We start from the raw sequence: 13,633 nt of genomic DNA on the forward strand, positions 1-13,633 counted from the left end.
TTGTAGATCTTATTCCGATCACCTATTAAACAGCCGCTCCCTACCCCCCATCAACTAGAGGGCTAGAGAGACAGCTGGTGCCCTCTTCTGGGGATTTAGGGCTGTTGCATACATTGGGCCCACCACGGGGCATTTCCAGAAAACAATTGTCAACTACTTTTCAAGTCTGATGATAAGAATAGGGTTGGATTTTTATTCTTTCTTTGAAATAAATTGTATCTTTCTGAAAATAAGAAAGTTGACTGTAGTGTCCAGAACAAAGTATGCATATTACATGCATAAACCTATTTCATTCTCACAACAACCCTCTAAAATGGTGCTATTAATATCAATTTTAGAAAATGAAAATAGATAATAATAGACTCAGCCAGGCGAGTCTCCTGAAGCCCTGTTGGGTAGAGGGATGGAATTCCACTCTGGTGCTGAGAAGATGCTTCCTTCAGTTAGATATATTTTATTTATTTATTTATTTATTTATTTATTTATTTATTTATTTATTTTGAGACAGAGTCTCACTCTGTCACCCAAGCTGAAGGGAGGTGGCTCAATCTCGGCTCATTACAACCTCCGCCTCCCAGGTTCAAGCAATTCTCCTGCCTCAGCCTCCCGAGTAGCTGGGATTACAGGCACGTGCCATCATGCCCAGCTAATTTTTTGTATTTTTAGTGGAGATAGGGTTTCACCATGTTGCCCAGGTTGGTCTCAAACTCCTGGCCTCAAGTGATCCACCTGCCTCAGCCTCCCAAAGTGTTGGGATTATAGGCCTGAGCCACCACACTCGGCCTCAGTCAGCTATATTTTATGTATACTTTAAAATCACACGCTATTAATGATAAAATTTAGCACTTGAGGATTATCTACTTGCTAGATACTTTAGATACATTACCTCATTTAATAGAAGTGCAAACAATATCCCCAATTTACAATTGAGAAAACTGAGAAGCAGCGAGGTTAAGCACTGGCCAAAAAATAACAGAACCAGGAATTTAAACCCAAATAAAATAACTGGGGGTTTAGGGCTCTTTCCAGTGTAATATGTTTTCTCTTTCTAATTCTTATGATCCTGTATCAAAATCCCACTACAAAAAGAGATGGCAAGGAAATGTTTTTGACATACGTAAAACCCAATCCAACATCACTGAAACATCAGAGAAAACCATGCCCCAAACTTCTATATGGACCTCTTGCTAGTTGTTCTGACATCTTTTTGTTTGTTTGTTTTTTTATGTAGTTGTGTTGAATTCTTTTTTAATGTAGTTGTTTTGAATAGAAAGATAGGAAGTGGGCCGGGCACGGTGGCTCACGTCTATAATCCCAGCACTTTGGGAGGCCGAGGCAGGCAGATCACCTGAGGTCAGGACCAGCCTGATTAACATGGAGAAACCCCGTCTCCACTAAAAATACACAATCAGCCGGGCGTGGTGGCACGTGCCTGTAATCCCAGCTACTCGGGCGGCTGAGGCAGGAGAATCACTTCAACCAGGGAGGCGGAGGTTGCCGTGAGCCGAGATCGTGCCATTGCACTCCAGCCTGGGCAATAAGAGCGAAACTCCGTCTCAAATAAAATAAATAAATACAGATAGGAAGTGGTGTTCGCAGCCGCACCGCTGTCGCTCTCCAACACCAGCGCCGCCTCTTGCTCGCTGAGCTGCAGCCGAAGGACAAGGAGGGTAAGTAAGGAGGTCTCTACACCGTGGCTCTTACAAAGCGTACTGCCAGCAAATCTACCGGTGGTATAGCACCCAGGGAGCAACTGTCTACAAAAGCCGCTCGCACGAGTGCGCCCTCTACTGGAGGAGTGAAGAAACCTCATCGTTACAGACCTGGTACTGTGGCACTTCGTGAAATTAGACGTTATCAGAAGTCCTCTGAACTTCTAATTCGCAAACTTCCCTTCCAGAGTCTGGTGCGAGAAATTGCTCAGGACTTTAAAACAGATTTGTGCTTCCAGAGCGCAGCTATCGGTACTCTGCAAGAGGCAAGTGAGGCCTGTCTGGTTGGCCTTTTTGAAGACACCAGCCTGTGTGCTATCGATGCCACACGTGTAACAATTATGCCAAAAGACATCCAGCTAGCACGACGCATACGTGGAGAACGTGTTTCAGAATCCACTATGATGGGAAGCATTTCATTAACAAAAATTTTTTAAAAATCGCTTATTCCTGTTATTGGTAGTTCTGAACGTTAGTTTTTTTTTCCATGGGGTCAAAATGTGCCTAACTATATGATTGCGAGTGGAAAAATGGGGGACAGAAACCAGGTATTGGCAGTTTTTCCATTTCCATTTCTGTTTGAATTTTTAATATAAGTGTGGAGACGTAAAGCATTAATCCAAGTTAAAATGTTTCAGTGAACAAGTTTCAGCGGTTCAACTTTATAATAACTATAAATAAACCTGTTAAATTTTTGTGGACAATGCCAGCATTTGGATTTTTTTTTAAGCAAGTTAATTTCTTATCGACCACAACTAAATGGTGTTTGTAGCATTTTTATCATACAGTAGATTCCATCCATTCACTATAATTTTCTGAGTTGTCGTGCATGCAAGTACGTGTTTTTAGTGCTGTCTGTCTTCTGTGCTGTTCCTGTAAGTTTGCTATTAAATACATTAAACTATAAAAAAAAGCAAGATAGGAAGTTTAAATTGGTAACAGACAGAGGTTAAAGAACAAAGAAAATGTTGGGAAGCAGAGAAGGGGTTAGGAAATGAGGGAGTTGTGAGAAATAGAATACAGCATCTTCTTGGCTGCCGCTCTACAACTCCTGAGGCTAAAAGTGGCATAGCAGGTTGAGCCCCAGCTTTCTGGGGAATTCAGCTTGCATAAAATGTAATAATAACTAACCTACATCTAGTACTTACTTTGTGCCAGGCACTCTTTTAAGTGCTTTACCTCTATTAACTCATTTAATCCTCACAAAAATCCCATTTTACATGTTAGAACATTGTAGCACAGAGAGGCTATGATTTTCATTTTACAGATGAGGAAACTAAGGCACAGAGAAGTTGAGTAGTTTATCCAAGATCAAGCTAACAAGTGGTAGAGTTGGAGTTTAAATTTAGGATTCTGCCTCCAGAGCTGTGTTCTCACCCGCCATGATGTAGAGTTAACCCTTGAGCAACACGAGTTTGAACTGCAGATATTTTTCCATAAATATATTAGAACATTTTTGGAGATTTTCAACAATTGGTAAAAATTGCAGATGAACTGTGTAGCCTGGAAATATCAAAAAACTTAAGAAAAAGTTACATATGTTATGAATGCATAAATATATGTACAGACTAGTCTACTTTATTATTTTCTACCATAAAATACACACAAATCTATTATAAAAAGTTAAAATTTATCAAAATTTGCACACCCACAGACCATACATGGTGCCATTCACAGTCAAGGGAAATGTAAACAAATGTAGAGATTCAGTATTAAATCATAGCTGCATAAAATTGTGTACCCACCTCCTGTTGCCATGGTGGTGAGCTCAAGTGTTGAGAGTATCTGCTTAAAATGCCACCATGTGATGCTAATCATCTCCCCTTGAGTGGTCCGCTTTAACAATAACTTGCATACGAAGATAAAAAGTGATCTCTCTTGAGGCTGTAGTGAGCCGTGATCGTGCCTCTGCATTCCAGCTTGGGCAAAAGAGTGGGATTCTGGCTCAAAAAAGAAAAACAAAGCCATCTCTGTTAGTTCTCCTGTACGTTTCACCGTGTACGTTTCATCGTGTTTAATGCAATATTGTAAACCATGAATAACACCATGTGACTCACATGAAGTGCCACTACTGCTGCCAGAAGTGCTTCTAAAAAGCAAAGTCATGACATTCCAACAAAAAGTTGAATTGCTTAATATGTATTATAGATTGAGATCTGCAGCTGTGGTTACCTGCCATTTCAGACAGACAATGTAAAACTTAAGAGTATTGATAAATACAGTACAATACTGTAAATGTATTTTATGTTTTTAAATCTTTTTTTTTTTTTGAGACCGGGTCCTACTCTGTCACTCAGACTGGCTGGAATTCAGTGACGCCATTATGGCTCAAGCAATTCTCCCACTTCAGCCTTCTGAGTAGCTAGGACCACAGGTGCATGCACCATCCTGGCTACTTTTTGTATTTTTCATAGAGATGTTGTTTCAGCATGTTGCCCAGGCTGGTCTCAAATTCCTGGGCTCAAGCAATCCTCCCTCCTTGACCTACCAAATTGCTGGGATTACAGGTGTGAGCCACTGCCCCTGGCCTTAAAATCATTTTCTTTTCTGTGGCTTACTTTATTGTAGGAATACAGTATATAAAACATAGGACATAGAAAATACGTTAATTGATTGTTATCCATAAGACTTCTAGCCAACAGCTGGCTATTGGTATAGTCATCCCTCCTCTCTGTATACATGAGATCGATTCCAGGACCTCCTGCAGATACCAAAGTCTGCACATATTCAAGTCACATGCAGTCTGTTTTTCAAAATCCACACATACAAAAAGTCAGTCCTCCATGTAAGTGGGTTTTGCATCCTGCGAATACTGTATTTTTGATCCATGTTTGGCGGGAAAAAAATCCGTGTTTAAGTGGGCTTAGGAAGTTCAAACCCATGTTGTCCAAGGTTGAAGTTTAGCTAAGTTTTTGGGGGGTCAAGTTATACCAAATTCTGACTGCATGGGAGATGGGGGGGTTAGCACCCCTAACCCCCATGTTGTTCAAGGGTCAACTGTATTGCCTCTTCCAATATGTTGTAAGAATAAGTATTGTTTCAGAAAAGATTTACTTCAAGGTATATATGGGTGTGTGCTTGTGTTTGTAATGGGTAGCAATGTAAAATGTATTCATCTTTGTAAGTCACAGACAAAAATATCTAAAAGCACTACTGCTCTAGCAATAGCATTGCTGAATTTTATATCTTCAACCTTAACAGAGGTGATGCCAGATTGCTCTCCAAAATGATTATACCCAATCACACTCTCAACAGCAGTGTGAGATGTTCCATATCTCTCTATGTAGATATTCTATATATTATACTTACGCTCCGTAGCCTCACCTGAACTTAATAGTGCCAGACTTTTAATGTACTATCAATCCATTTATTGTACTATCAATACTGGGTGTGAATAGTGTCTTAATGTGGTTTTCAGTTGCATTTTTCTGATTTCCAGTACATCTTTTCATACATTTGACCATTTAAATTTTGCTTATTGTGAATCATCTGTTTATATCCCTTACTTGTATATTATACAATACAACCCTTACAACAACTCTCTGAAAGAGCCAGCAGTATAGATGAAGAAACTAAGTATGGGAGAAACCTTGCTTAAAGTAACCCAGCTAACGAGTTTTTGAGCTGAAATTTGAGTCCAGGTGTAGAAGACCCCTAAGCCTATTCCTTTTGTTTTACACTACATGCCAGGGCCCAAGGTCATGTTAGAAAAAAAAAAAAAAAAACAGAGGAGAGAACAAATAAATTTGAACATGTAACGCTATGTCTTGTGTCTAACTAGGCTTTGTGCAATTAACATAGATTATTTCCTTGTGTCCTCACAACAACCTGTGAGGTAAAACGTGTTATCTCCATTTCTACAGATGAGAAAACTAAGGTGTAGAGTAGTGAAGAAATTTGCCTTGGAAAGGTTAAATTACAGTTAGGGACAGAATCACAACTCAAACACAGATCTGCCTCATTACCAAGTTCATGCCTATTTCACGATAATGTCTGTCCATAGATATTCCTGGTGTAAGGTAAAGACCTCCCACAAATCAAGCCTGACTCATCATCTCCTAGAGCCAGGTCTTGACCTGCTTCCCACTTTCTCTCCAGATCCCCATATGTTTCTACTTCGGTATGGCCAGGACTATACCTACTATCTTTCTGCGGAATCCTGGTCTGAGGCAACCTTAAAACTGGCTGAGCCCTGCTGCTTCACATTAACCATCTGGGCTAGGTTAGCTCCCATAGATTACTCTTCCACTTCCTCAGGCTTCTCTAATGAAGGCCAATCAGGATCTCAACACCTTCCATGGTAAACCAGAAAATTATAAGTCAGAGTCCTTAAATGTGGCTGCACATTAAAATCACTTGTGAGCTTAAAAAAATCCTGATGCACTAGTTACAACCCAGGCCCATTACATCAGAATGGTACCCAGGCATTCATAATAGTTAAAGCTTCCCAGATGATTCGAATTTACAGCCAAGATTGGGAACCACTGTTATGGCATCTTCTTCAAGCTCCAGCAGCCATACTCAGTAGTTTCCACATTTTGGGTTTTCATAGGAACTTCTTGGAGCACTTGTAAAGACCCAGATTTCTGGACGCCACCCCAGAGAATCCTGGTTCAGACCCAAGAGTCATTCTTAATAATCACCCCAGATAGTTTCACTGCAGATTATTAGCAGACAGTATTTTGAGAAATGCTGCATTAGAAGCATGGAAGTAGGATGGGAACAGGAGGCCTCTGGCCCTTTAAGGATGGATTAAGGGACTACTTTTAAGGCTGTAGGGGCAAGTAGGATCAGGCTGCTGTTTTTCACTCTAGTGGATAAGTTAAGGAAGTGGGTCCTGAAATGGACCTCTCCTTTTAGGTTACCTCAGCCTCTCAATAGGTACTATCTTGTTCTCAGCCCGGGAGAGTGGGAGGGGCATGCTGCCTTGTCCCACCTTCTGTTTCTGTTTCTTCTGATGCAAAGAGGCCAAGTTATGAGGAAACTTTGGCCGAGAAGATCCTCTTAGAGAAAGCAACATAGGGTCTGCCTGCCTTTCTTTTTCTTGCCCCATCCTTGGTTGTGGAGCCAGGATGCAGTTATCTGCATGAAAGGAAACGGTCAGAGTGACGTCCCTTGGGCTTGTGTTGGGGCCTGTTGTTGAACACTAAGCCTTTCAAGATGGTCCTCCTCAGTATTCTTAGAATTCTTTTTCTTTGTGAACTCGTGCTTTTCATGGAACACAGGGCCCAAATGGCAGAAGGACGGCAGTCCTCTATTGCCCTCCTGGCTGAGGCCCCTACCTTGCCCCTGATTGAGGAGCTGCTAGAAGAATCCCCTGACGAACAGCCAAGGAGGCCCCGGCTCCTAGGGCATTCACTGCGGTACATGCTGGAGTTGTACCGGCGTTCAGCTGACTCGCATGGGCACCCTAGAGAGAACCGCACCATTGGGGCCACCATGGTGAGGCTGGTGAAGCCTTTGACCAATGCGGCAAGGCCTCGCAGAGGTGAGTTGTTATGCCCCCATACTGCCCTGGAATGGAGAGAAGTGGAGAAGAGCATAGAGAAAAGGGAACTGGTGGATTTACTGTGAGGTTTTGTTGCCTTGTGCGCAGGTTGTTTCTTTAGGCTTGGTTTTCAAAGGATGGTAAGCTCGGGAGAAGCCAGAGCCAAGCCTACTTCCCTTTAGGGCATCAACTTAAGAACAGATTGCCTTGGTGCCTACTGAGAAATCTTTCCCAGGCCCCAGGACAACTGAGTGATGTGTCATCACCTATCTTTCACAGAAACTTTTATTGATTGTGCTAGTTCTGAAAACTGTAATTGAGACATATCCAGTTATATTCTTGTGGAGGGCATTTTAAGTGGCGTTTTGCTCTTAGAGTACAGGTTGCTGAGTTGGGGAAACTTATAAGACCTCAGAAAGGACATAAATAAGCTAACATCTGACGGTCTGTATACCTGGCTCTGTGAGCATCTGCTACTGTATTTAATTCTTAATGAAAGCTACTATCTTAGCTGTCTTGAGGCAATTAGTCTAATTTTAAAACTAAGGCATGGAGAGGTTAAGTAACTTGCAAATGGTACACAGATAGTGGGTAATAGAGATGGGATTTCAGCTCAAGTCTGTCTGATTCTAAAGTCTCTCAGTAACTTCTTAAGTCTTTAAATGTAGTATTCCAATATCCTTGTACCCCCAGCAGTTTTTGTACTTGGGCCATATTGCTACTTTGGGATTCTGGTACTAAGTGTATTTTGGAACTTTGTTTTGTCCCCATCATGATTGATTTTGCTTTTAACATTTGCATCAGATATTGTTCCAGGGCAGCAGTGGGCTATTGAAGTGTAGGACTCTCTAGGGAATGCAGACAGTCATCAACTTCAAGGAATTCTTGGGAACCTAGTGAGATCAATCTGGGGCCTTCACTAGTCTCAGAGATGAAAAGAGACAGGACTTAACCCCCTCCCCAAGCAAAACAACAAATATTCTTGTACCTAACCCTTACTGTGAGATTACTGTGTGCGAGGCATTGCACAAAATGTTTTATAAACTTATCTTAATCCTCACAACTACCAGATTAGGTAGGTAGTATTAGCATACCTACTTGATCGGTGAAGAAACTGAGGATCAGAGTCACTTACCCATGTCATACAACTGGTAATTGCTAGAGCCAAGTATCAAACCTAGGCTGTCAGAACTAAAGCCTGTGTGTTAATCATCATGCTGTTCTGACTCCCCATTGGATTTTAATTGAGTGCCAGGCAGTGTGTTTGGGTTGGGTATATAGAAGCAAATACTTTCCTGACCTCTAGAAGTTCCCAGTATAGTGGAATGGATAGATAATTACATAATAATGTTACAGTATGCCAAGCGCTTTGGAAAGGATAAACAGTAGGGCTCCCAGGACTTTTGAGAAGAAATTGTTCATTGCTTGAAGTGAAGAGACTGTGGGAAGGCCTCATGAAGGAGGTAGTACTTGGAACTGACCTTGCAGAAGGAGCAAAGAGGCCATGCATTGAGGCAGATAAGTGCATTCTGATTTAGGAAAGAAAAAATGGTGTGGGTAGAGATTCACTGAACAAATACTCATTTGGCATCTACTGAGTACTAGGCATACAGATGTGATCAAGATAGGTAAAACCCCTACTCTCATGAAGCATATGTTCTCATAGGGGAGACAAATAAGCACACACAGTTAAATCGTGAATTGTGGTTAAGTGCTCTCAAAGGATGAAGTAGGTTGTTAAGGTAGAGAATGGCAACAAAATCTTCTCTTTCCATGGAGTTGTCAGGGAATGTATCTTTGAAGAAATGCCATTTGAGCTCAGATCTACAAGATAAACTAGGTATGAGAAGAGTAGGGAGAAGCCTGATTTAGGCAGAGGAACAACAGGTGCAAATGCCTAGAGGGTGAAAACAAGTTTGTTTCAATTGAAGAACAGAGGAAAATCAGTATGGCTGGATCCTCATGAACATTGTGGGAAATGGCAGGATATGAGGCTAATGAGAAGCAGAGACTTGTAGGCTGTGATAAGGGATCTGGATCCTAAGTGCAGCAGAAAGTTGCAAAACGTCAAGCACTTTGGGAGGCCAAGATGGGAAGATCACTTGAGCCCAGGAGTCTGAGACCAGCCTGGGCAACATAGGGAGACATGTCTCTATAAAAAATAAAAATACATTAGCTAGGTGTAGTGGTACACACCTGTGGTCCCAGCTACTCAGGAGGCTGAGACCAGAGGATCATTTGAGCCTGGGAGGTTGAGACCAGAGGATCATTTGAGCCTGGGAGGTTGAGATTGCAGTGAGCCGTGATTGCGCCACTGCACTCCAGCCTGGGTGACAGTGAGGCCCTGTCTCAAGGGGAAAAAAAACAAACAAACCCCAAATTAAGAAAAAAATAGACTTGTACAGACGATGTGAGACTAGAAAGGAGGATGCCTAGAATTAGGCATGTATCCTAATCTCACTGTGGAATATACTGGTATCTAGGGACTCTGGAAAGGATCCAGAGACAGATGACAGATTCAATCACACAGGATGTGTGAGTCAGCCCTTTCCCTGAAAAGCTCTGACCAGACCCTTCCTGGCTCTGATTCTTAGCAACCCCATCCTGCTTCAGGAAACATGTGATGTCAAGGTCTCAAAGAAAAGGGCAGTTCCTCCCCAGACAGACTGCTAGAGGTTTGGGTTGGGTTTCTTTATAGCCAGGGTGGAGCAGGTTTAAGGGTGGGCCTCTAAGAAAGATTACTGTAAGATGGGAGTGTGGAATAACTTGAGAAAGCAAATACAAGCCTGGCTTGGATTTGTGTGAATAATGTCTAGTGCCCCAAACCCAAGGGTATATTAAGCATGAGTTGGAATTTGAACTTTTATTTTATTTATTTTTTTGAGATGGAGTTTCACTCTTATTGTCCAGGCTGGAGTACAGTGGCATGAACTCAGCTCACTGCAACCTCCGCCTCCCGGGTTCACGCCACTCTCCTGCCTCAGCCTCCGAGTAGCTGGGATTACAGTGCCCGCCACCACGCCTGGCTAATTTTTTGTATTTTTAGTAGAGACAGGGTGTCGCCATGTTGGCCAGGCTAGTCTCAAACTCCTGACCTCAGGTGATCCGCCTGCCTTGGCCTCCCAAAGTGCTGGGATTACAGGCGTGAGCCACTGCGCCCAGCCAGAATTTGAGCTATTAAAGATATTCTGGGGCTGGGTGCAGTGACTCAAAGGGCAGCTAATCCCAGCACTTTGGGAGGCCAAAGGGGACAGATCGCTTGAACCCAGGAGTTCGAGACCAGCCTGGCAACATGGCAAAACTCTGTCTCTACAAAAAACAAAACAGAAAAAGCTGGGCATGGTGGCACGTACCTGTAGTCCTTGCTATTCATGGGGGCTGAGGTGAGAGGATCTCTTGAACCTGGGAAGTCAAGGCTGTAGTGAGCCATGATTGTGCCACTGCACTCCAGCCTGGGTGACAGAGTGAGACTGAAAAAAAAAAAAAAAATCTGGAACATCAAGATGTAAAAGAACTTCTGTGTTAAAAATGCCACAACTAATGAAGAACTCCAGGTTTGTGGATTATGTGGAGAAGGACTAGGTGAATAATACACAAATCAACATGGAATTATTTACTGATTAGATGTCGGAAGATGAGAGGTGGCTTTTTCCTGAGGTGCTAGGCTTTTGTAATCTTTGCTCTTGACCTTTGCCGGGAGGGGGCGCAGAAGTTTGGAGCAGCATGGATGCAACTTTTCAATCCTTTGGCCGTTGGGTGTCAGCACTGCAGTTTGGATTAAAGCTCTTATTCACGAAGCAGCATCCAGCTTTTAGTAGACTTCTCAGCAAACAAAATATTTATGTGATCAAGACTCTGTTGAAAATAGTATTTAGAGGAATAGTGGTAAAACGAATGAGGTAAATGGAGAACAATTTCCAGCAAGGAATGGTAAAGAGAGAGATTAAGGGCCAAAGGAGGAAAAGATGCTTAAGAAGCAATTCTTGAAGTAGATGAAAGGCAGAAGTGGTAAGATAGCTGTCTGTACTAGAAGATGATAGAAAAAATGATTTTGTAGTGCCTTGGTCCTGAGTTTGAAATTATAGCAGGCCATACCACCCAATACTGAATTGTTGTCCCAAAGCTGCATCTGTATAGTGATATGACATGAGACTCTTTCTTAATCCATGTATGTTTCAACAATTCTAAATGGACACATTTAAGAGTCAACTAATAATAATATTGATCTTCTCCCCTACATACAGTATGCACATAAGATAATTCTATATTTGAGTTTTTTCCCCCTGAGCCCAGCACTGTAAGTAATCTAACAGTGAGATAGTTTCTCTAAAGAAAAACAGACTTGGGTTCAAATCTTAACTCTACCAGATAACTCTACTGTGTGTCCTTTGTCATAGCTTCTCTGAGCCTCAATTTCCTTATCTGCAAAATGGGGACAATAACTATCTCATAAGACTATTGAGGATTAAAGAGCTAATACATGTAAAGCATCCAGTATATTAGTAAGTGCTCAATAAATGATAGTATCATTACCTTGAGTTAATTTTAGAGCTGATTATAGCTATCAGTCTATATCAAGCCAATTTGTGAGGAAGATTCAGGTTAGGAGGTAAGAAGCTAAACCTCTGCTCTTGTTCCCTCTTACTTCTGCAGGTACCTGGCATATACAGATCCTGGGCTTTCCTCTCAGACCAAACCGAGGAATATACCAACTAGTTAGAGCCACTGTGGTTTACCGCCATCATCTCCAACTATCTCGCTTCAATCTCTCCTGCCATGTGGAGCCCTGGGTGCAGAAAAGCCCAACTAAGCACTTTCCTTCCTCAGAAGGAGATTCGCCAAAACTTTCCCTGATGTCTAACGCTTGGAAAGAGATGGATATCACGCAACATGTTCAGCAAAGGTTCTGGAATAACAAGGGACGCAGGATCCTACGACTCCGTTTTATGTGTCAGCAGGAAAAAGATAGTGATGGTCTTGAGCTCTGGCATGGCACTTCGTCCTTGGACATTGCCTTCTTGTTACTCTATTTCAATGATACTCATAAAAGCATTCAGAAAGCTAAACTTCTTCCCAGGGGCATGGAGGAGTTCATGGAAAGGGAATCTCTTCTTCTCCGGAGAACCCGACAAGCAGACGGTATCTCAGCTGAGGTTACTGCCTCTTCCTCAAAACATAGTGGGCCTGAAAATAACCAGTGTTCCCTCCACCCTTTCCAAGTCAGCTTCCGCCAGCTGGGTTGGGATCACTGGATCATTGCTCCCCCTTTCTACACCCCAAACTACTGTAAAGGAACTTGTCTCCGAGTACTACGTGATGATCTCAATTCCCCCAATCATGCCATTATTCAGAACCTTGTCAATCAGTTGGTGGACCAGAGTGTCCCTCGGCCCTCCTGTGTCCCATATAAGTATGTTCCAATTAGCGTCCTTATGATTGAGGCAAATGGGAGTATTTTGTACAAGGAGTATGAGGGTATGATTGCTGAGTCTTGTACATGCAGATGACAGCAAAAGTACAGCTAGCTCAGGTTTCCCAGGAAATTAGAGGAGAGTTTAAAATACCAGTGTTAAAGCTGCAAGTAATCCTGTACCAATCTGTACGTTATATTTCTTGCCTTAAGTTTTACTTAAGTCTCTTCCCCCACTTGTGAGCTAGTCAGTTTATAGAAACAGTTCTGATACCAGTCCCCTAGCATGAATCAGTACAGTTTGACCACTAATCAGAGCCCTTAATGCTTGGGTAAAATGTCCTCTATTTTATTTTCCTTGGGGCTTTGTCAAAAGTCAGCAGTCAGTAGTGGTAGAACTTCAGAAATTTTCCAACTTTCCCCAGCCTGGGAAAGGTGGGTTTTTCCTAGTGTCCATATTCTGAAGCTCTGGAAGATTTGGGGTGGTGAAAAGAGCTTGGGATTTTATACTCCCCTTCTTGCTTCCTATGTCCTAGAAACTACTAGTAGCTAATCAGATAAACTGCCTGCTTCTGTGTTTGTAATACCTTCTAAAACTTTTCTCAGACAGACTGGAAAATTTTCAGTTAACAGTCTTTATAGAAATGTTTTGAGGGGATAGAAGGAAGGAAATCTTTTTCTAAACAAGCAGGGCTTTTCCTCTTAGCCTCTGAATCTGGGAAAAGTACCTGGGATTCTTTCCTGTCCTAGGTGAGTACAGTAGCCTTTAATGAAGCCCATAAGGAAACGAGAGTATGGAGCTGTCTGAGATAATCTACTTCAAACCTGCATTTATGGTGAAGAAGAGAAAATCTGTCATTGCTGATTAGTATTATGAATGGGGGAGTTATTTTTAAGTATTCTATGAAACAATGGAGTTCAGAGTATTTTCCTTATGTGACGCTTAAACCCCTGTAAATTACCCCACAAAGAAAGTTCCCTGGTGGCTCAGAGGCTGGGAGTTGGCCTGATTGGGAGTGCAGG

At 42.2% G+C, this 13,633-nt stretch overlaps 1 protein-coding gene across 1 annotated transcript; it reads left to right on the plus strand.

Annotated features, from left to right (window-relative positions):
* Positions 1 to 6,829: 6,829 nt before the first annotated feature.
* Positions 6,830 to 12,741, plus strand: BMP15 (bone morphogenetic protein 15). The gene is made up of 2 exons (XM_010383880.1): positions 6,830 to 7,200; positions 11,854 to 12,741. The coding sequence occupies exons 1-2, from the start codon at positions 6,873 to 6,875 to the stop codon at positions 12,705 to 12,707; spliced, it is 1,182 nt and encodes a 393-aa protein (XP_010382182.1). The 5' UTR covers positions 6,830 to 6,872; the 3' UTR covers positions 12,708 to 12,741.
* Positions 12,742 to 13,633: the final 892 nt, after the last annotated feature.

The sequence above is a fragment of the Rhinopithecus roxellana genome, chromosome 7, assembly GCF_007565055.1.
Source record: "Rhinopithecus roxellana isolate Shanxi Qingling chromosome 7, ASM756505v1, whole genome shotgun sequence".
NCBI classification, from domain to species: domain Eukaryota; kingdom Metazoa; phylum Chordata; class Mammalia; order Primates; family Cercopithecidae; genus Rhinopithecus; species Rhinopithecus roxellana.

Excerpts from the sequence above, each read along its gene's own strand:
- BMP15 (XM_010383880.1), top strand. The coding sequence starts at position 6,873 with ATGGTCCTCCTCAGTATTCTTAGAATTCTTTTTCTTTGTGAACTCGTG. Across the intron at positions 7,201-11,853 it reads TGCGGCAAGGCCTCGCAGAG|GTACCTGGCATATACAGATC; the intron begins GTGAGTTGTTAT and ends TTACTTCTGCAG.